Genomic DNA, 23562 nt, shown 5'->3' on the forward strand with positions numbered 1-23562 from the left:
AGCTAGTGTGCTTCCAATTAAACCTGTTGGACTATAACCTGGTGTTGTGTGATTTTTACTCTCAAAATATTGCTTTTTTAATTTAGCACTTACTGTTTAAACAATCTTCATTTTTTTTGTGGAAAAACTAAGCAATCTGGTCCACTTCCATAAAGATGAGCAGTTCTACTTTGAGTGTGTAACACAGTATTATTTGAACTACCCTGTTTCTATGCTCAGTTATTTTCTTTCAGTAGCTCACCTAAGATTTGAAACATAGTAGCTTGGTGAGCCACAGCAGAAATTTCAATCCAGCAGACAGCTATATGTTCTTGCACGGAGTAATATTGGATTGGGCATATAATTCCTATTTACAATTAAGAGTTAGGAATTTGTCCATGCCTCTACCCTCACAGAATTGCAGACTCTTAGCTCTAGCAACAAATCAGAAGAAAACAGACAATATCCGGTGTAATGAGTTCCAGACCAACAGTAACTGTGTTACATTTTGCATCTTTCTGGAGTCTGATAACTTTGTAGTTATTGTTAGACCAACTAGCCAGCAAAACAATAGGAGCTCAGGTCCATGACCCACTTGAGTACAATGGCTATAGTTGCTGCTTGATGTAGCTGTTCATGCTAGACCTCCAGCTCCCCTTTAGAATATAAAAGATGATATGCAGGTGCCAAAAACTGAAACGAAAGAAGATCCAAATTGGACAAGACCTTTCTGTACAATGTAACTGACTAACCATATGTTACACTGCTGTTCAAGTTGCACTTTGATATCACTAGACGAGATGAGGGAAAGGCACATTTAACTACATTGGGATAGCCATAGTGATAATGAAGAGAAGGTTAGCTTATGATTATTTGATCTTTATCTTATTATAACTGGATGTTCACTTATACAGAACTTCACTATTTATGGAGATTTAAGATATAATTCACTTATTTGTGACTGACTTAACCAAGTGATGATTACGTGTAAAAGATCACTTATTTTCCTTTTTTGGGACTATGAACTGAAATGGAAGTTGGAACTGAAATACCAGGAAAGTCTTTTGTTTCGCAGTGTGATACAATGTTGCTTTATGAAGGAAATTCTGCATGATAACAGCACACTGATTGTTTGAGCTGCAGAGTGTTGAAAAGTTATACGGGCAAGTGGCTGCAGAGAAAATTCCAGAGTCTACAAGACAAAAAGCATCCATCTTTCTCTCTCTCACACACTCTCTCTTCCATGCAGGAAAATGACAGAAAACTGAAGAAAAGGGAAAGAATTCTAAAACAAGTAAAGGCTTAGGTTCACTTGATCAAGCACTAAATCAAAGAATGATTGTCACATGTCTATACTCTTATTTTGAATCAGAAAACATAGTTATACTGTTTATGTTTTAGAACTTAGAACAGTTCAGCACAGGAACCTGTCCTTTAGCCTACAATTTTGTACCGAACATGACACCAAATTAAACTAATCTCTTCTGTCCACTAATCCCTTGGTCTATTTTCATGTGCTTATCTAAAAGTCCGTAAACGCTCATATTGTATCTGCCTCCTCCATCAGCCTCGGCAGTGTGTTCCAGACTCCAACCACTCTTTTCGTAAAAAACTTTCCGTCTCTCACCTGCATGACCCCTAGTATTAAACATTACAACTCTGGGAAAAAGATTCTGACTGTTAACCTTATCTGTGTACCTCATAATTTTATAGACTTCTATTAAGTCTCCCCTCAGCCTCCACCACTCCAGAGAAAGCAACCTGAGTTTTACTAGCATCTCCTTATAGCTCACAACCTCTAATCCAAGCAGCATCCTGGTAAAACTCTTCTGCACCCTCTCCAAAGCCTCCACATCCTGTAATGTGGCAACTAGAATTGATCGCAGTACTCTAAGTGTGGCTTAATCAAACTCATAAATCTGCAATATGACATCCTGACTATGGTACTCGATTCCCTGGCCAATAAAGGCAGGCATGCCATACCCCTTTTTGATTGACTTAAACATGACTGAGTGTGTATTTTTTTGAGGATTTGAAGGGGTGTTATTCAAATTACATTGCACTACATTAAAATCTTTTCATACTTTTACTACAAATTAAAAATGCTTCAATAAATAGAGGTATTTTACAGTTACTGGCAAAACCTGGTGTAATTGCTTTCGTGCTGTGTAGCAGTCATATAAATTTTCATTTTTGGTGGTTTCATTTGGGATTTTATCCATTTTATGATGGTTAGTGGAACAGTGGGGCACACATATTGGTGTATTCTTCCCAGCTAAGACCTGACAACTGGTGTGATCAAAAGGAATAATGATTGAACCACAGGCATTTTACTTGAAACCAGGGCATGCAAAACAACTCTTGTGAAGACACATGCCCTATTACACCACTTCGCTTCTGCCGTTTGGGAGTTTTTAGTTAAGTCATTCTTCATATGTGCAGTGGATGTACCTTCACAATCAAAAGCAGATGTTGACATGATTTTCTTCTCAAGAGAGCTCAAATTTCAGAGTGTGATTTTATTGTTCCTTGGTGGTCTGAATTTTGCTGGTGTACAGATCAACATTCTCTTAATTTTGGGTTTTGTATCCAAGATTTTTTTGTAAATTTAGGATTTTGTACCTAAGGTTGTGACAGAGAATGGCAACTTTGTACATGTTTCACTATACTCCTGTACTTGAGTACATGTAACAATAAAAACCTAATTCTAATTTTCTTGTTGGCTGAGTGGGCTTCGACATCTGAACTCTGCAGTGATTTCCAGAAATAGAAGTTATGGGCACAACATCAGAGTGGCTGCATGAACATGTAGCCTTATAATGTAGAGGGACATTGGTGCAAATAATTGGAACTGAAGAGAGTGGGACTGGAGGGTGGTGATAGCTGATAAAATCGAGTTGAGAAATCTGGGGCATTTTTGAAGTGGCAGGTAGGAGAGGCCTGGGGCACAGATTGACTATCCTTTCCAAGTGTTAATATCTGACTGATCAAACTTAATATCTTTATTTAAGATTAAGCCAAACCAAGTGGTGGCTAATCATTTTCTCAGCACTTTTATATGGGGAACATAAAACGTAGTAGCAGAGGCAGGCCATTAAGCCTATCAGGTCTGCTCCACCATTCAATTAGATGATCTGATATTCTTCAACTCTATGTTCCTGTCTTATCCAGGCTATTTTAGATTTAGTATTACGTAATGTGATGGGATTGATTAGTGATCTCAAAGTAAAAGATCCTCTAGGGAGTAGTAATCACAGCATCGTAGAATTTCAAATTCAATTTGAGGATGAAAAACTTAAGTCCCACACTAATTTTCTTATGTTATACAAAGGCATGAGGACACAAGTGGACTGGACAGAAAGACTAAAAACTGAACCATGGATGAACAGGGGCAGATATGTCAGTAAATATTCAATTCCCCCAACTAAAATATATTCCAAAGAGCAAGAAAGATTGTAAGAGGGGAAATAGCAAAAAGTTAAAGATAACATAAAGGCAAAAGCTAATGCATACCATATTACAAAGATCAGTGGCAGAGTAGAGGATTGGGAATCTTTTAACTCCAATAAAGCATTGATAAAAAAAAGCCAAGGTAATTTCTAAAAGAAAATTAGTGCAAAATATAAAAACACAGCAAAAGCTTCTATAAGTATATAAAAAGCAAACAAGTAGCACAAGTGAATGTTGGCCTATTAGCGAATGAGACTAGAGAATTAATTATAGGGAACACAGAAATGGCAGATAAATTAATATTTTGTCTCAGTTTTCACTGTGGAGAACACTGAAACCATCCCATTAGTAACAACTGATGCAGAGCTTATGGAAAAGGAAGATCTCAAAACAATCACCATTCCTAGGGTGAAAAAGTACTTAGTAATCTAATCAGATGAAAGGCAACAAGTCCCTAGGACCTGATGTTCTACAACTTAGGCTCTTAAAGAAGTGACAGCAGATGAATACATTGTTTATAAAATTCCAAAATTGCCTGGATTCTGGGAAGTTCCAGTGGATTGGAAAAATGCAAATGCAAAACACTTATTCAAAAATGGAGGGAGGCAGGAAGTAGGAAACTATAGAATAGTTAGTTTTACGTCAGTCAGTCAGTGGGAAATTGTTGGTATCCATTATTAAGAAAGCATTAATGGGACATTTGGAAAATCAAAATGCAATCTATCAAGATTAAGTGGTTTTATTATAGATAAATCACATTTGACTGATTTGCTAGAATTCCTCAAAGATGTAACAATCAAAGTTGATGAAGGGGCACTGCAGGGTAGGATGTCTGGACTTTCAAAAGGCATTTGATAAGGTGCCACACAAAAGGTTAATGTATAAGGTAAGAATCACATCGTGTTTGGGGTAATATATTAGCTTGAATAGAGGATTGACTAATCAACAGGAAATAAAGAGTTGAGGTACATGGCAAGCTGTAACCAGTAGAATATCACAGGGTTCGGTCTTCAACCACCAACTATTTACAACCTATATTAATGACTTGATTGCAGGAATAGAATGTACTATAGCCAAATTTACAGATAACATTAAAATAGGTGGGAAAGTAAGTTGCAACGTAGAAAGAAGAAATTAGAAAATTGATAAGAATTGTTCAGGTGAACAATGGAATTTGACACAATAAGTGGGAGGTGATCCATTTTTGAATAAAATGGCAATGTATTATCTGAAGTGACAGACATTTCAAAATGCTTAGGTGCAGAGAAACCTGGTCATCTTTGTGCATGACTGGCAGAAGGCTGCAATGCAGATGCAGAAGGTAATAAGGAGATCAAATGGAATTTTGGCATTTATTGCTAAAGGAATCAAGTATAAAAGTAGTGAATTGTTATTGAATCTGTATAAGGCATTGGTGAGATCACATCTGGAGTACTGCATAATTTACTTGAGGAAAGATGCAATTACTTTGGAAACAGTTCAGAGAAGGTTCAAACGATTAATTTTTGAGATGAAAGGTTTGTCTTATGAAGAAGGATAGACCAGTTTATGTCTAAATGCACTAGAGTTTAAAAGAATGAAAGAAAATTAATTGAGGTGTATAAGATGCTGAAGAGAATTCACAAAGTAAATGTAGAGTGGGCGTTTCCCCTTGTGGGGTACTCTAGAATGAAAGGACATAGTTTTAGGCAAAGGGCAATGTTCCCTCTAAGCTGTGCATGTGTGCAGCCTCTCCAATGTTCCATACACAGTGATCAATGTTAACACGCTAGTCACAGTATTGAACTCTGGTTCCAAAAGTTGCTGTTGCGCATGGGCTTGGAGACCCATATAGCCAGTAAGAAATTTAGAGGGAATGCTGCTAAAGGGCAGAAGATTTAAAACAGATAGAGGAATTAGTTCTCTGAAAGGGTCATGAATATGAATATATAGAATTTATTACACCAGAGTGTGGTGGATGCCAGAACACTGAATTAATTTAAGGAGGAGATTAGTCAGATTTTCAAATAGTAATGGGTTAAAGGTTTATGAAGAGCAGTGGGAAGTGAAGTTAAGGCCGTGAAGAGATCAGCCATGATCATCATAAATGGCAGAACAGAGTCGAGGGGTTGAATTGTCTATTCCTGCTCAGAATTTTTATGTTTCTAACCCTATAATATGTGGCAACCTTGCTGATTAAAAAAAAATTATCCATCTATCTCAGCCTTGAAAATACTTAATGACCCAACCTCTGCAATCCTCCGTGGTAAACAAATCCACAGATTAAGTACCCTCTGAGAAGACAAGTTTCTCATCTCTGTCTTAAATGTTCAAACCCTTATTCTGAGATTATGCCCTATGGTCCTAAACTCTCCCACAAGAGGAAACAATTTTTCCATATCTATCCTGTCAAGTCCTCCCAGAATCTTATGTTTTTCAACAAGGTCACCTTTCATTCTTCTGAACTCAAGTTCAAGCCCAACCTACTTAACCTCTCCTCATAAACAGTCGCTTCACACTTGGAATCAGTCGAGTGAACCTTCTTTGGATTACCTCCAATGCCAGTATTTCTTTCTTTATTAAGAGGCCCAAAAATATTCATGATATTCCAGCTGTGGTCTCACTAGTGCCTTGTATAGTTCTGACAAGATCTACCTCCCTTCTTTTATATTCCATTCCTTTTGAAATAAAAGCCAACATTCCATTTGTTTTCCTATTACCTGCTGAACTTAGAAGTTTTTTGTGATTAATGCATGAGGATTCCCAAATCCATATGTGCTGTAGCTTCCTGTAGTTTTTCACCATTTAAATAATATTCAGTTTCTCTATTCTTCCTATCAAAGTGCATAATCTCATATTTCCCCACATTATATTCCAACAGCCAAGATTTTGATCACTCGCTTAAACTATCTATATGCCTCTGCAGACTGTGCCATCCTCACCACTTGCATTTCCACTTATTTTGTGTCATCTGCAGACTTAGCCATAGTGCACTCATTTTCCTCACCCAACTCATTAATATATATTGTAAATAATTGTCGCCCCAGCACTGATGCATTTGACACTCTGTTAGTTACAGGGAGCCATCCTGAAAATGTCCCCCTTACCCCAATTTTCTGTTAATTAGCCAACCCTCTATCCATGCTAAAATAATAGGCTCTTATCTTATTATGCAGTCTAATGTGTGGCACCTTTTCAATCACCTTCTGAAAACCCAAATATATTACAGTCAATGCTTCCTTTTTAGCTATTCTGCAAATTTGTAAATTTGTCAGGCATGATTCTCCTTCTTGAAGACATGCTAATTCTGCTTGATCATATTATGTATTTCTAAATTATCTGATATTACATCCTTTATACTAGACACTTTAACATTTTTCCAATAACAGATGTTAAGCTAACCAGCCAATAATTACCTGTTTTTTTTCTTTTGCATTCCCTTCTTAAATAAGTGTTTCATTGATAGTTTTCACATCTGTAAGGATTTTAGGAAAATAAGCACCAGTACATCCAATATCTTTGCAGCTACTTTTTAAAATATTCTTGGATGCATCACATTAGGTCAAAGAAAATTATCTATCTTTAGCCCCATTAATTCCTCCAGCACTTTTTCTCTAGTGATAGTTACTGTATTAGTTTTCTCTCCTCTTTTTGCCTCTTGATGATTTAGGAATTTTGCAAGACTATTAACGTCTTCTACTGTTAAGACTGATGGAGAGTATTGATTTAACTCCTTTGCCATTTCCTGGTTCCTCTTTAGTATTTCCCCAACTTTGTCTCTAAGAAGTCTATGTTAACTTTGGCCTCACACTTCCTTTTTATATACTTAAGCTCTTGATGTCCATCATCATATTACATGTAACTTTATATTTTCCATTTAAAGCTTTTTGGTTTTTAAAGCTTTCCCAATACTCTGCTTTACCAATAATTATAGTGACATTGTATGTTTTTCTTTCAATTTGACACTATCCTTAACTTCTCTGCTTAACCATGGTTGACAAAGTATCTTCAAAATCCTTTTTTTCTCACTAGGATATATCTTTGCTGTGAGACATGAATTATTTTATTGAATGTCTACCTTTGTCCCTCAATAGTCTTTACTGAGTCCTTTCTCAGTCCACTCCAACCAGGTCTACCTAATATTTTATGGTCACACTTATTAATCTCAACACAGTTGTTTCTGGCCACTGAAATGGGAAAATCAAGGATTGTGGAAGGGATTACTGCACTTTTAAGTGGAAGTTACCAGAACTTACTGGAAATAATGTTTACATTACTGCTTTGTTAAAGCAGTGGCAAGGCTGGTTCCATTCAGCCTAACACCAGGGTTGTGTGGTTGCTGCCTGGGTAGCCAAAAAACTTGTGGGTACAAATGATCCTCTGTAAGGGGAAGTAATGTGTCTCGCTTTGCATTAGAAAAAACCTAAAATCTGAAGAAAGCCACTTTATTTTCCCCCACTATTTGTTGTAAGCTTTTAGCCAGTAACCAAGAGACTTTGCAATTAACATACTAGTCACCTGTGCATCCTATAAAGAAGTGAGAAAGAACCCAGAGAAAAGAGATTGAAGAATGGCAAGTCTGGCAATCAAAAGGATCATTTCAGTGAACCCTGGGTCAGAGACCATTGGCTTATTCCCTGCATACATAACACCAGTGCTTGTGTGTCTGTCTTTACATGTGTGTTGGGGGAGTTCGATATAGAAGTTAGAGTTATATGTCAGCAGTTCATCTGTGTTTAATACAGAAACCAATATTGTATTTTCACTTCACCTGGATCTTTACACACAGGTAAATTGGTGAACTTTTGTGTACTTTAATAACACTGGAACTTCTGTGGCAACTCTGAGAATACTGGAGCTCAATTTTTTGTGTGTTACCCCAGTGAAGTGTGATAGATACTTAATAAAATCTTAGCACATCAACGAAATTGTAAACTAATATCTATCCCCGCATGGGCTGAATATGCACTGCAAATGGTTGAGGGCTACATATTAACTGGTTTTCTTTGTAAGAAATCCAAAATTCTTTTGGTAATGTGTGATCATCCCCAGATTTTGGAAGGACCGGAATTTACTCATTTTTTTCTGAGCACCTGAGGGAAAAAAGGTTTGAGGTTTCAGAGAAAATTCATTGAGCCTTACAGCATTGTATCTATAACCCTTTGTAGACTCCTTATATCCTCTCTTCACAACTCATTTTCCGACCTTTGTGTCATAAGCAAATTTAGTTACCATACCTATGGTCCCTTCATCCGTATCATTTATATAAATTGTAAAGAGTTGAGGCTCCAAAACCAACCCCGGTGACACACCACTCATGACATTCTACCAGCCTGAAAAACATTCTGGGGTGTTACTTATATTGACCCTAGTGAGGACCGAAGGAAACTATCTGTTTAATTCATCTGCCTTCTTTTTATCCACCATTACTAATTCCCAGACTCATTTTCAAGAGGACCAATACTTTGTTCATTCTTTTCTTTTTAATATCTGAAGAAACGTTTCCTATCTGCTTTTATATTTTTGGCTAATTTGCTCCTATTCACCTTTTCCATCACCTTTATTTTATTTTAATGTTCTGTCCAATCATCAATCACCTTGTTACAATCTTTGATTTTATTAGTAAATTACAGATGGCAGTGCATCTCTTAGAATTTTCCTTATTTGATGGAATGTATCTATTCTGCGCTTTCTGGAATATCCTCTTAAAATGTTTGCCACTGTGTTTCTATTGGCCAATCCATTAACCTAAAGTGTTAGTTCACTTTCTTTAGCTCTGCTTTCATGCCCTCATAATTGCTTTTGCTTAAAATCAAGATAGTCATCACAGACCCACAGTTCTCTTCCTTAAATTGTATGCAAAATTCAATCGTACTGTTATTGCTGCTACACAGGGGCGCTTTCAATCACTCTTATTTCATTGGTCAAAACCAGGTCTGGTATACCCTACTGTCTGGTTGGTGCCTAAGAAATTGCCCCAAAATTCCTCATCTAGATTGCTTTTTCCCTTCTGACTTTTCCAGTCCATATGTAGGTTAACATGATAATTGTTGAATTGAATTTATTGTCACGTGTACCCAGGCACAGTGAAAAGATTTGTATGCTTTTGACAGGCTTATATTATTTCTTCCTTGATAGCCTGTCCTACTACCTGGTTGCTGTAAAGAGGTCTGCACACAAGTGATCCCTTGCCTTTATGATTTCTCATACAGTCATAGAGTTATAGAGATATACAGCACCGAAACAGATCCTTTGGTCCAACTCGTCCACGTCGACTAGATATCCCAACCCAATCTAGTCCCACCTGCCAGCATCTGGCCCATATCCTTCCAAACCCTTCCTATTCACGTACCCATCTATATGCCTTTTAAATGTTGCAATTGTACTAGCCTCCACCACTTCCTCTGGCAGCTGATTCCATACACTTACCACTCTCTGCATGAAAAGGCTGGCCCTTAGGTCTCTTTTATATCTTTCCCCTCTCACCTGAAAACTATGTCCTCTAGTTCTGGACACCCCAAACCCCAGGGAAAGGGGATTTATCCTATCCATGCCTCTCATGATTTTATAAACCTCTATAAGGTCTTCAACCTCTCCCAATAGCTCCACCCCTGGCAACATCCTTGTAAATCTTTTCTGAACCCTTTCAAGTTTCACAACATCTTTCCGACAGGAAGGAGACCAGAATTGCACGCAATATTCCAACATGGCCTAACCAATGTCCTGTACAGCCAGAACATGATCTCCTTACTCCTGTACTCAATACTCTAACCAACAAAGGTAAACATACCAAATGCCTTCTTCACTATCCTATCTACCTGAGCCCCCACTTTCAAGGAGCTATGAACCTGCACTCCAAGGTCTCTCTGTTCAGTAACATTTCCTAGGACCTTACCATCAAGTGTATAAGCCCTGCTAAGATTTGATTTCTCAAAATGCAGCACCTCACATTTATCTGAATTGAACTCCATCTGCCACTTCTCAGCCCATTGGCCCATCTGATCAAGATCCCGTTGTAATCAGAGGTAACAAGATTCTTTCTGTATCCTGCTTTACTGAATTAAGGTCATCTCTCTATTGTGCTAACGTCATCTTTGAATAGCAAAACTGCTCCATCATCATCTCCTAGCTTCTTGTCCTTCCTAAATGTCCCATTTCCTTCAATATTCAACACCCAATCTAGGTTATTCTGCAGCTATGTCTCAGTAATGGCCACTAGATCATACTTACTTTTCTCAATTTGTACTCCTAGTTCATCTGCAACATGCATTCAAATACAGTGCCTTAAATGTAGTCATTTTATTGTTTTACAAATCTCTAGTTTATCTGAATTATCTGTCCCTTTCTGCCACTGTTTATAATTAGTACATTAAGACCTTCCCCGTTGTCTTTTTTCCATACTTTGATTCACTAAAACTTCCCAAATTTGGACCTTTGCCCCAGTATTTAGTTTAAACCTCTTCAGTTTAAAATACTTCCCTACATTGTTCACAAGAACATTAGACCCAGTATGGTTCAGGTGCAGACCATCCCAAAAGTACAGATTCCACTTTGCCCAGTATTGGTGCCAGTGCCTCACTAACTGGAACCCACTCCTCTCACACCAGTCTTTCAGCCACACATTCATCTGTCTATCTTTGTTTACTCTAAGCTCATGGCACAGGTTCTGCTTCTTAATTTGATGCCTAGTTCATTCATTTCATTGGTGATTACATAAACCACAAGAACTGGATGCTTCCCCTCCCACTGAAAGTTTTTCACCAGCTGACAGCACAGCGATCTGGACTCTGCAGAGACTAGTGTTTATACACTGTCTATGCTGTCCCTTATTACCACTATATTACTTTTGACTCCCCCACTTGAATAGTTTTCTTTACTGTGGTACCATGGTCATTTTGCTAATCTATCTCATTGGGTGGCATAGTGGCTCAGTGGTCAGCACTGCTGCCTCACAGTGCCTGTGACCCGGGTTCGATTCCAGCCTCAGGTGGATGTTCGTATGGACTTTTTAGATTACATTACATTAGATTAGATTATATTACAGTGTGGAAACAGGCCCTTCGGCCCAACAAGTCCACACCGACCCGCCGAAGCGAAACCCACCCATACCCCTACATTTACCCCTTACCTAACACTACGGGCAATTTAGCATGGCCAATTCACCTGACCCTGCACATCTTTGGACTGTGGGAGGAAACCGGAGCACCCGGAGGAAACCCACGCAGACACGGGGAGAACGTGCAAACTCCACACAGTCAGTCGCCTGAGGCGGGAATTGAACCCGGGTCTCAGGCGCTGTGAGGCAGCAGTGCTAACCACTGTGCCACCGTGCCGCCCACAAATGAATTTCCTCATGAATTTCCTCTGAGGGTTCTAGTGTCCTCCCACGTTCCAAAGATATGCAGGTTAGGTGAATTGGCCATGCTAAATTGCCCATTGTGTCCAGGGATGTGTAGGTTAAGTGCATTAATTGGGGAAATGTAGAGTAATTTGGTAGGGGAATGGGTCTAGGTGAGATACTCTTCGGAGGATCAGTGTGAATCTGTTGGGCCAAATGTTTCCACTGTAGGGATTCTATTCTATGATGACTTCAAACACTTAACAAGATAATGTTTGCCCTGGAATACAATGGTAATATTGAGATGCCACAAACTGTAGCTTTGACACACCATATGCATTTTTAATGAGTTTGAATGAATCATTTAGTTATTATTCACTTACCTATGTTGCTTTTTATGTATTATATTAACTTTACCACTAATAAGCATACCATGTTGAAGCCTAAGAATAGCATTAACCAATTTATGTAGCTAGCTCCTTTTTTCTTTAGGGGAGAAAGAACAAATTCCTACCAATCAGACCTCTGTTTTTTGCTGATGCTAATTTCATCAGATTTTTCAAAGGTTGTGGGCCTAGGTGTTCCCTTCAGGTCTTGCTGTCTCCACTCTTGGAAGCTGAGACTGCACAGACAATGCACTTACAAACTTTCTGTGATGTCATTTTTGTTTTTTTTCAACAAGGACTAACTGCGGGACACGCTTCCCAGATTGCTTCACTGTTGAATACACTCCCCAAACTGCTCCACTTCAATGCTGCTGCAAGACACTCTTCCCATGGGTTATAGCAAACAGTCATGCACCAACTGAAAGGAATTTGGTACATATGAAGTGTGTGTGGGGAAGGGGCAGCAGAGAACCCTGCATTCAAATTTCCAGGCTTGGGTAATCCAAAGCTATGAATTTAGTCACTTTTAGTAATACTTCACAAGTCAATCTTCCAACCAAATATTCTATTGCAGCAGAGTTGTCATATTTATGGTCATGGTGCTCCAGTGCAAAAGGAGGCCATTTAGCCATTGTATGTACACAAGCTACCCAATATGCATTACAAATTACTTCCATTCTCCCACCTTTTTCTTGTGGCTTTGCATATTGTTTCTATTCAAATAATTATCTAATGTCCTGTTGAGTACCTCAGTTGAAGCAACCTCCAACACACAGGCAGATAACAATAGAAAAACTGCACACATCCTTTCGATCCAGGGATTCCTGGAAGTATTGATCACAGATAACGGTCCATCACTTGCCAGCACGGAATTTGAATGTTTCCTCAGTCGAATAGTATTCATCATCCAGTGGTCTGGCAGAAACTTTGAAGGCAGATTTAAAGAAACAGTCTACAGTTTTATTAGATACCAAACTTAGGAATCACCTCTCATTCAACTACAGGGATAACTCCAACAGTGTTGCTAATGGGGAGAAGAACATGCAACAGGTTAAATCTGATCTTCATGCAGCTGCCAGCATTCGTTGCTAGTGGGACAGAAGCTAAGATGTAAGGAGGCTGCCGCTTCTTGAAGATAGCCCAACTGCAGCAGTTCAGGGGATCTTTGGAGGCAGAAGTTCCATGGATGAAAAATAGTCTACAGGCAGGAAGGCAAACCCCATAATTTCAATGATCTTTCTGGAGGGGAGGCCATCTCCACCTGATGATCAACAATTTTAAATCTTACTTCTCCAAAGTCTCGTACTACCTCAGCAATACCCACTTCTCTCAGTGGGATTGCAGAGGCTTCAGGCCTGCTGGCCATTTGATTGGGCCATCAACATTAAGACACACACCTTCCCCCCTTCTACTCCTGATGACTTCAGTTCGATTGTGGGCCAATAGATCCTCATTTGGTGCTGATGTCGGTGTCCTGAAGCTCAGTTCAACATAGTTCACACCAGCTTATAGGATCTTCCATATGTTTTTGGACATATTCTTCATTCGGTTAACATGAGTTCTTCCCATGCAGGAGATTTGAAAGAGTGTTCTGCAAGAGTCAGAAAGTAGCGGATGTACTATTGATTGCCTTCTGATAAAGTCAGCAACTAAAACTCGATGACCTTAGAATACCAAAGATGATGAGTTGTCGAACAAAGAGATTCATTGTTCCTTGAAAGCAGAGTTGCAGGTAGGCAGGGTAGTGAAGAAGGCGTTTAGTACCATTGGTCAGTGCACTGGAGTTGAAAGGTCACATTATTACTGTACAGGGCATTGATTAGGCTGCTTTTAGAATACTGCATTCAATTCTGTTCTCCCTTCAATAGGAAAGATGTTGTTAAACATGAAAGGGCTCAAAGGATTTAAAGAACCAAGTTGTTGGGTTTGGAGGGTTTGAGCTATGGGAAGAGGCTGATTGGGCTGGGGCTATTTTCCCTGAAGCATCAGAAGATGCGTGGTGACCTTATAAAGTCAAGATCTTTTCCCCAGGGTAGGGGATTTCTAAACTAAAGGGCATAGGTTTAAGATTAGATTAGATTAGATTACTTACAGTGTGGAAACAGGCCCTTTGGCCCAACAAGTCCACACTGACCCGCCAAAGCGTAACCCACCCAGACCCATTCTCCTACATTTATGCCTTCACCTAACACTACGGGCAATTTAGCATGGCCAATTCACCTGACCTGCACATTTTTGGATTGTGGGAGGAAACCGGAGCACCCGGAGGAAACCCACGCAGACAGGGGGAGAATGTGCAAACTCCACACAGTCAGTCACCTGAGGCAGGAATTGAACCCCGGTCTCTGGCGCTGTGAGATAGGAAAGATTTAAAAGGGACCTTACGAGCATGTATGGAATGAGCTACCAAGGGAAGTGGTGGAGGCTGGTACATTTACAACATTTAAAAGGCATCTGGATGGATATATATACCAGAAAGGATTAGATGGACATTGGCCATATACTGGCAAATGAGATTAGATTAATGTAGAATATCTGGTCAGCACAGACAAGTTGGACTGAAGGATCTGTTTCCATTATGTACATCCCAATGACTCTAAGGCAAACAAGAATACATAATACATGCTGCCCAGACTACAACAAAAGATTCCATGAGTGACTGTTTTTTTTTCAAAAATGTCTGCAGGAGATGGTGGCCCCGTGTATCTCTTGACTTTGTCCTTCTACATGATAGTCATGGGTTTGGAAGGAGCTTTGATGAATTTTTTTGTCTTATACATGATATGCACTACTGCTACTATGCATCAGGGAATTAATATTTGACCATGTATCAATCAAGTGAGCTACTTTGTCTTGGACAGTGCCAAGCTTCTCAAGTGTTATTGCAGCTGCACTCATCCAGACAAGTGAGGAATATTCCATCACACTCCTGATGTGGGCCTTGTAAATAGTGGATAAGGTTTTGGGGAGTCAAAAGATGAGTTACTCCCTGAAAGATCCCTCACATCTGACTTGTTCTTGGTTAGTCCAGTTCAATTGTTGATCAGTGGTAGTTCCAGATATTGTTAATGGGGATTTAGTAGTGGTAATGTTATTGAATGTCAAGGGGCAATCTAAAGAATTAGATTGTTGCTCCTCGTCAGAGGTCTAAGCTATTGTAGCACAGGGAGCCCACATTAGAACATAAGAACTAGGAACTACTCTGTCATTTGATATAATTATGGATAATCTCACTTCAGCTTCAACTCCACTTTCCTGCCCTCTCCACATAACACTTAAATCCATTACTAATTAGAGGTCCATCCCTTCTTAAATCCCAGCATCTACCTCACTCTGGGCTACTGAATTCCACAGATCCAGAACACTCCTAATCTCTGATTTAAATCTGCTACTCGTTATTCTAAAACTATGACCGGTTATTCTCTTCTCCACCCTCTTCCATCGAGCAGAAGATACACAAGTCTGAAAACACATACGAAAGAATTCAAGAACAGCTTCTTCTCCATTGTTATCAGATTTATGAACAGACCTCTCATTAGAGTTGATTTCTCTCTGCAGCTTCTTTGTAGATGTCATACTATATTCTGCATTCTGTTCTATTTCCCTGATGCATTTATGCAAGGTATGATTTGTCTGGAAAGCACGCAAACATTACTTTTCACTGCATCTCATTTCATGTGACAACAATAAATCAAATCAAATTGAGATGATGCTGCTCCTTTAACAACGTTAAGTTGTCCTTTCTCAAAACGGGTCATAAATGCAGAGGTTCCAATTGGTCTGGAAATATCTACTTGAAAAAGCCTTTAAGCTATTTCTTTGTACAAGAAAAGAGGAGTGACCAACTCTCCTAGTTCAGGGTTTTGGTTTTGCTTTTGTTTTAGCAAGCAGGCTGTTTGAGCTGCTGGTCAAAGAAACAGCACCATGCTAATTCACTCTCTCTGTCATCTCTCCCATAAGAACTTATGTTTGATTTTACATTTTTTTGCCAAGTTGGTGTTTATTCTTCATGGGATGCTGGGTAGGCAGCATTTATTGCCCAACCCTAATTGCCCAGACGGCAGTTGAGTCAACCACATTGCTGTGGGTCTGGAATCATATGTAGGCCAGACTAGTTAAGGATGATAGCTTCCTTCCCCAAAGGACATTACTGAACCAGATAGGTTTTTTCCAACAATTGGCAGTGGATTCACAGTCATCATTTGACTCTTAATTCCAGTTTTTAAAACTGAATTAAGATTCCACCATCTGCCATGGCGAGATTTGAACCCAGGTTCCCAGGACATAATCTAGGTCTCTGGATTAACAGTCCAATGATAATACCATTCGGCCATTAGGAGATAATACTGTTCCAAATACTTGCAACATTAAGTTGCGATAAAGTCATTTGGGTTTTCAGGTAGGTTAAGTTATCCTAAATTCAGTTTTCTATTGTTTGTGTGCAAATAAATTCTGTTTTGTTTAAAACCAAGTGGTTTGGCCAACTACATCACCCCTGGAATATCCACACTACACCTGCTTAAAACAACTACCAACATTGGGGTCTGGGCTACCTTCTTGAAATGTTTTGAGGGAGTCTAGCCTGGTTCATAACAGAATCAACCATGGGCTATTTCACACTGGTACCCCACTGCAGCCTGAAACGCTATTCACTTAGATGGACACTGGAAAGGGTTTATGGATAGTTGATCTGTGCTCAGATGATTGTGTGAAATTGGAGTCTGTGGAAATTATAGAAATTCATGTGTATGATGTCATTCTATCATTTCAATACTACTAAAATGTCTAAACTGCTGAAATGGCAGTGGTGCAATCAGCTACCCCACCCAAATTTCAGTAGTAAGCAAAAAGGGTAGAAATGAGATCCGCTTATATTTGAATCCTATTTCTAAGTTTCCCATTTTGCATCAATGCATCAAAGTGTACAAGAAAATTCAGAGCTATCTGATTTAAAAGGATAGAGTAATTTGTAATTAATCATTCATTGTGGAAGTATGAAAGTTGTTAAAACATATTTTTAAAACTTGTAATATTTGTAAATTGTGAGCTATTGGAGTTAGGTCACATCCAGGAGGTTTAGCAATACCCTGGGAGAAGGTGTACAGAAGGTGGAAATTGCGCTTTATTGCATCCACAAGTAATTAAAGGGGATGACAGTTTACGTGTATTCCCCCAAGATTTAAAATATTATATCAAAACCTAACCTGCTACAAAATCCATTGTTAAGGCAATAAATAAGACAGTCTGAACTGAATAAACTGGCATGGGAAGCAAAAAATTCTTATTTCAAGTTCTCAGTTGATATGCTAAAACTGCATTTTAAGTGCCATTCTAATCATTAACATAGCAGCTGTGTGAAAAAGGAAACAACAAATGTAAGGAATAGCTCAGAAATGCACTGTTCACAAAACAAAGGAGAGCAACAACAGTCATGAAGTCATCAAAGCCAGAAAGAAGATAATGGAGAGAAGACTGGCACTCACCCTATGAGCCTGAGGCTTTGTAGGACAGAGAGAGAGAAAGAGAAAAAGATAGAGACATGGAGAATACTTTTCACAGTTCATTCAATTACTAAAAATATTTGGAGCAAATATTCTTTAAAATTCAAATAATTTCAAGTCTTACAAAAAACTTGATGAAAATAATGAACAATTAAATTAGTATGGATATTTGTCTGTTTATAGAATACACTTACTGTGATACAGCTGTTAGTAAGAGTTGCCATATCATTGATTACAAGATGTTCAATATCACTGCAGCCAATTCCTAATGACCGGAAGCCTCTCACTGAGATCTAAAAGACAAAAAAAGAGACATAAAATAAATTCATATTTATTCAAGTTATAGGATTATGGCAGATTCAATAACACCCCAATTTTTAATATATATTGATCCCAGAGTATGCGGACAACAGAAAAATGTGAAAAATACTAACTACTAGCAAAGATAACATATGTTCAATTTTTAAAAATTCATTCATGAGTTGACCGAGTGGCATAGTGAAAATCTTCCAAAGCCAACCTATATTGCCCATTATCTCTTCCAGAGTCTCTCTCTGTGTCTCTCTGTCACCTGTGTTTGAATTTACATTTTTTGCCAAGTATGTGTTTGGGGATGTTGCAGGAAATCAGAAAAGCTCTTTGAGTCGCATTTTCATGTTGGTTGGGTTTTCAAATAGTTACGTTATTTTAAATTCAGTTTTCTTTTGTTCGTGGGTAAATAAACTCTATTTGGTTTAAAACTGAGTGATTTGACTAGCTGCATCACTCCTAGAATATCCACACCACATCTGCTTAAAACAAGTAGAAAAGTTTGGGTCTGGGCTATCATCTTGAAATGTTTTGAGAGGGTCTGGCCTCGTCCATAACAGAAGTGAATATGGATAACGTTCCAGTGCCTTTTTTCTATGAAGGCAGTAATGATTGAAAGATACAGAGGCTTTGGAGAGGATGCAAAGAAGGATGCAAAGAAGCCTGGACTGGAGGGCTTGCCTTACGAAGAAAGGTTGAATAAGCTCGGACTTTTCTCTCTGGAGAGGGAGGAAGAGAGGAGACCTGATCGAGGTGTACAAATAATGAGTGGAATAGATAGAATCAATAGCCAGAGACTTTTCCCCAGGGCAGGATTGACTGGTACAAGGAGTCATAGTTTGAAGATATTAGGAGGAAGGTGTAAAGGAGACATCAGAGGTAGGTTCTTTACACAGAGAGTTGTGAATGCATGGAATGCGTTGCCTGCTGTGGTGGTGGAAGCAGAGTCATTGGGGACATTTCAACAACTTCTAGACTTGTACATGGATAGCAGTGAGTTGAGGGGTGCGTAGGTTAAGTTACTATATTTTACATTAGGATTAAACCTTGGCACAACACATCCACCAAAGGGCCTTTTCTGTGCTGTACTTTTCTATGTTCTATGTTTTTTTCTGAACCATTTCAAGTTTCACAACATCCTTTCAATAGGAAGGAGATCAGAATTGAATGCAATTTTCCAAAAGTGGCCTAACCAATGTCCTGTACAGGCGCAACATGACCTCCCAACTCCTGTACTTAATACTCTGACCAATAAAAAAAAGCATACCAAACTCCTCTTTCACTATCTAATCTACCTGCAACTCTACTGTCAAGGAACTATGAACCTGCACTCCAAGGTCTCTTTGTTCAGCAACACTCATTAAGACCTTACCATTAAGTGTATATGTGTTGCGAAGATTTGCTTTCCCAAAATGTAGCACCTCGCATTTATCTAAATTAACTTCAACTGCCACTCCTCCGCCCATTGACCCATCTGATCAAATCCCATTGTAATCTGAGGCCTACTTTGCTGTCAACTACAGTGCCAATTTTGGTGTCATCTGCAAACTTACTAACTATTCCTCCTCTGTTCACATCCAAATCATTTATATAAATGATGAAAAGTAGTGGACCCAGCAATGATCCTTGTGGCACTCCACTGGTCACAGGCCTCCAGTCTGAAAAACAACCTCCACCACCACCCTCTTGTCTTCTACCTTTGAGCCAGTTCTGTATCCAAATGGCTAGTTCTCCCTGTATTCTATGAGACCTAACCTTGCTAACCAGTCTCCCATGGGGAACCTTGTCGAACGCCTTATTGAAGTCCATATAGATCATGTCTAATGCTCTATCCTCATCAATCCTCTTTGTTACTTCTTCAAAAAGCTTAATCAAGTTTGTGAGACATGATTTCCCATGCACAAAGCATGTTGACTATCTCATATTAGTCCTCGCCTTTCCAAATACATGTACATCCTGACCCTCAGGATTCCCTCCAACAACTTGCCCACCACCGAGGTCAGGCTCACTGGTCTATAGTTCCCTGGCTTGTCCTTACCATCCTCCTTAAATAGTGGCACCATGTTAGCCAACCTCCAGGCTTCGGGCACCTCAACTGTGACTATCCAGCAATCACTTTTCTAGCTTCCTACAGAGTTCTAGGGTACACCTGATCAGGTCCTGGGGATTTATCTACTTTTATGCATTTCAAGACATCCAGCACTTCCTCCTCTGCAAATGGACATTTTTCAAGATGTCAACACCTATTTTCCTACATTCTGTATCTTCCATATCCTTTTCCACAGTAAAAGCTGATGCAAAATACTCATTTAGTATCTCTCCCATGTCCTGTGGCTCCACATAAAGGCTGCCTTGCTGATCTTTGAGTGTCCTTATTCTCTCCCTGGTTACCCTTTTGTCCTTAATGTATTTGTAAAAATCCTTTGGGTTCTCCTCAACACTATTTGCCAAAGGTATCTCATGTCCCCTTTTTACCCTCCTGATTTCCCTCTTAAGTATATACCTAATGACTTTATAATCTTCTACGGATTCACTATTTTGTCTATACCTGACATATGCTTCCTTCTTTTTCTTAACCAAACCTTCAATTTCTCTAGTCATCCAGCATTCCCTATACCTACCAGCCTTTCTTTTCACCCTAACTGGAATATACTATCTCTGGACTCAAGTTATCTCATTTCTGAAGGCTTCCCATTTTCCAGCTGTCTCTTTACCTGCGAATCTGTCCCCAATCAGCTTTTGAAAGTTCTTGCCTAATACCATCAAAATTAGCCTTCCTCCAATTTAGAACTTCAACGTATAAATCTGGTCTATCTTTTTCCATCACTATTTTAAAACTAATAGAATTATGGTCGCTGGTCCCCAAGTGCTCCCCCACTGACACCTCAGTCACCTGCTCTGCTTTATTTCCCAAGAGTAGGTCAAGTTTTGCACCTTTTGTAAGTAGATACATCCACATATTGAATCAGAAAAGTTTCTTTGTACACACTGAGCAAATCCCTTTCCATCTAAATCCTTAATTCTATGGCAGTCCCAGTCTATGTTTGGAAAGTTAAAATCCCCTACCATAACCACCCTATTATTCCTACAGAAAACTGAGATCACCTTACAAATTTGTTTCTCAATTTCCTGTTGACTATTAGGGAGTCTATAATACAATCCAAATAATACAATCCAAATAAGGTGATCATCTTTTTTTTATTTCTCAGTTCCCACCCAAATAACATCCCTGGATGTACTTCTGGGAATATACTCCCTCAGTACAGCTGTAATGCTATACTTTATCAAAAGCGCCACTTCCCCTCCTCTCTTGCCTCCCTTCTGTTCTTCCTGTAGCATTTGTATCCTGGAACATTAAGCTGCCAGTCCTGTCTATCCCTGAGCCATTTTTCAGTAATTACTATAATTTCCCAGTCCCATATTCCTAACGATGCCCTGAGTTCATCTGTCTTCCCTGTTTTGGCCTTGCATTGAAATAAATGCAGTTTAATTTATCAGTCCTACTTTGTTCTCTGCTTTGTCCCTGCCTGCCCTGACTGTTTGACTCGCTTCTTTTCTCAACTATACCAGTCTCCAATTGATGTCTTTCCTCACTATCTCCCTGAGTGTCCCCCCAAGGACAAGAAGAGCATGGGCAGCATGGTGGCACAGTGGTTACCACTGCTGCCTCACAGCGCCAGAGACCTAGGTTCATTTCCCACCTCAGGCAATTGTGTGTGTGGAGTTTGGACATTCTCCCTGTGTCTGCGTGGGTTTCCTCCGGGTGCTCAGTGTCCTCCCACAGTCCAAAAATGTGCCGGTTAGGTGAATTGGCCATGCTAAATTGCCTGTAGTGTTAGGTGAAAGGGTAACATAATAGGGGAATGGGTCTGGGTGGGTTGCTCTTCGGAGGGCCTGTTTCCACACTGTAAGTAATCTAATCAAACTCCTCACCACATCACACAATCCTTGCTTGGGCACACATGCCATTCTTTCACCATGACAGGATCAAGATTTCACAGTTCTTAAAATGATTACAGGAGAAGAAAATATATGTATCTTATCAAATTGATATGGCAGGTTGGGAAAGTAGTTAATACAGCATCCAGAATCCTGAAAAAGTAGTGAAGCAAGGTAGTAATAGTGAACTTCCATGAAACACTTCAGCTGACCCAATTTTAGACACATTTTAAGAGGGATATGAAGGCACAGGGCAGAATGCAGAAGATATTTCTGAGAATTGTCTGTGATTGAAAGATTTCAATTATGTATATAGATTGGTGAAGCTGGGGCTATATTTAATACACTTCTTCAAAATGTGAGGGGTCTGGACAAAATAGATAGACAGACAGAAATTGTTTCTGTTAGTAGAAGGATCAAGTCCCAAAGGACACTGATTTGATGTGAATAGCAAAAGAACCAGAAGTAGTGAGAGAAAATATATTTATAGTATGTGTTGTTAGGATCTGAAAAGGATTGCTTGAATGTGGTGAAGGCAGTTTCAATCACAGCTTTCAAAGGAAATTGGGTAATTATCTATCTAAAGAGAAAATTTGTGGGCCTACAAGGAAAGGACAAAAGTGGAACTAGCTGAGTGGCTCTTATCTAAAGATAGTACAGACAAACTGACAGATCTCTTTATGTTTTAAAATGTTCCATGAAAATTCTGGAATTTCAGAACTCAGTACTGTCGACTCCTTTATAACATAGACTGCAACTATTTTAAAATAAAGCTTGCAAACATCTTTTCAGGGCTACAAGGATAGATAATAAATGCTTTTCTAAAAATGTTCAGATCCAGAATATGAATTTAAGATATTATTTGCTGGATCTTCTGGTAACCATACAAAACCATATAAAAAATGAAACAAAAACAATATGCTCTGTGGAGAGATACAAAGTTACTGTTTCAAATCCAGAGACCTTTGTCAAACTTCTGTTTTTGTTTGTTTCAAGTCTTCAGCATCTGCAGTTCTTTATTTTTATTTAAAAAATTAAGTCAGCCTATGATTTTTTTTAATCTTGTCACACTGTTTAAATATGGGCTATTAATCTTTAAATCCATCAATTGATTTAACAACAGTGACTTTTTAAAGATGTTTTCTTTCAAATAAATGAGCCTGGATACTGCTTTAAAAAGGCTGCAGAGGTCATCTGACCCACAAGAGTGGCCACCTTTTGAAACCTCTGACATGAATGAACAGGAGACATGTCTGAACAGTTTTCCTACAGAATTACATACTTGCCATTGTTTGAACGATCTGGAAAAAAACCTAAATATGCAATAGCAATTTCATCTGCAGAAAATAACAGTGAAAGGAAAGCTACCAAATCCTATAATGCAAAAAGATGGTCCCTTATCCATTTTAATGACAAAATTACTTTGACAATAGAAAACTGAAATTCTTTCATTAATATGACTGTCTCTATTGTGTAGCGACTGTATTGGCACTGCCTCGTGCTCCCACGAGGAGGTTGAACAGTTCATCCACTTTACTAACACCTTCCACCCCGACCTCAAATTTACCTGGACCGTCTCAGACTCCTCCCTCCCCTTCCTAGACCTCTCCATTTCTATCTCGGGCGACCGAATCAACACGGACATTTACTATAAACCGAACGACTCCCACAGCTACCTAGA

At 39.0% G+C, this 23562-nt stretch overlaps 1 protein-coding gene across 1 annotated transcript in view; it reads right to left on the minus strand.

Annotated features, from left to right (window-relative positions):
• fbxl13 (F-box and leucine-rich repeat protein 13) overlaps window positions 1–23562 on the minus strand; it is a 314516-nt gene that overhangs the window by 93353 nt on the left and 197601 nt on the right. Inside the window, exon 16 of the mRNA XM_043713824.1 lies at window positions 17828–17926. Coding sequence (XP_043569759.1) covers window positions 17828–17926 — 99 coding nt within the window. The remainder of the gene's footprint in view (window positions 1–17827; window positions 17927–23562) is intronic.

Source organism: Chiloscyllium plagiosum, chromosome 23, assembly GCF_004010195.1.
Source record: "Chiloscyllium plagiosum isolate BGI_BamShark_2017 chromosome 23, ASM401019v2, whole genome shotgun sequence".
Classification (NCBI taxonomy): domain Eukaryota; kingdom Metazoa; phylum Chordata; class Chondrichthyes; order Orectolobiformes; family Hemiscylliidae; genus Chiloscyllium; species Chiloscyllium plagiosum.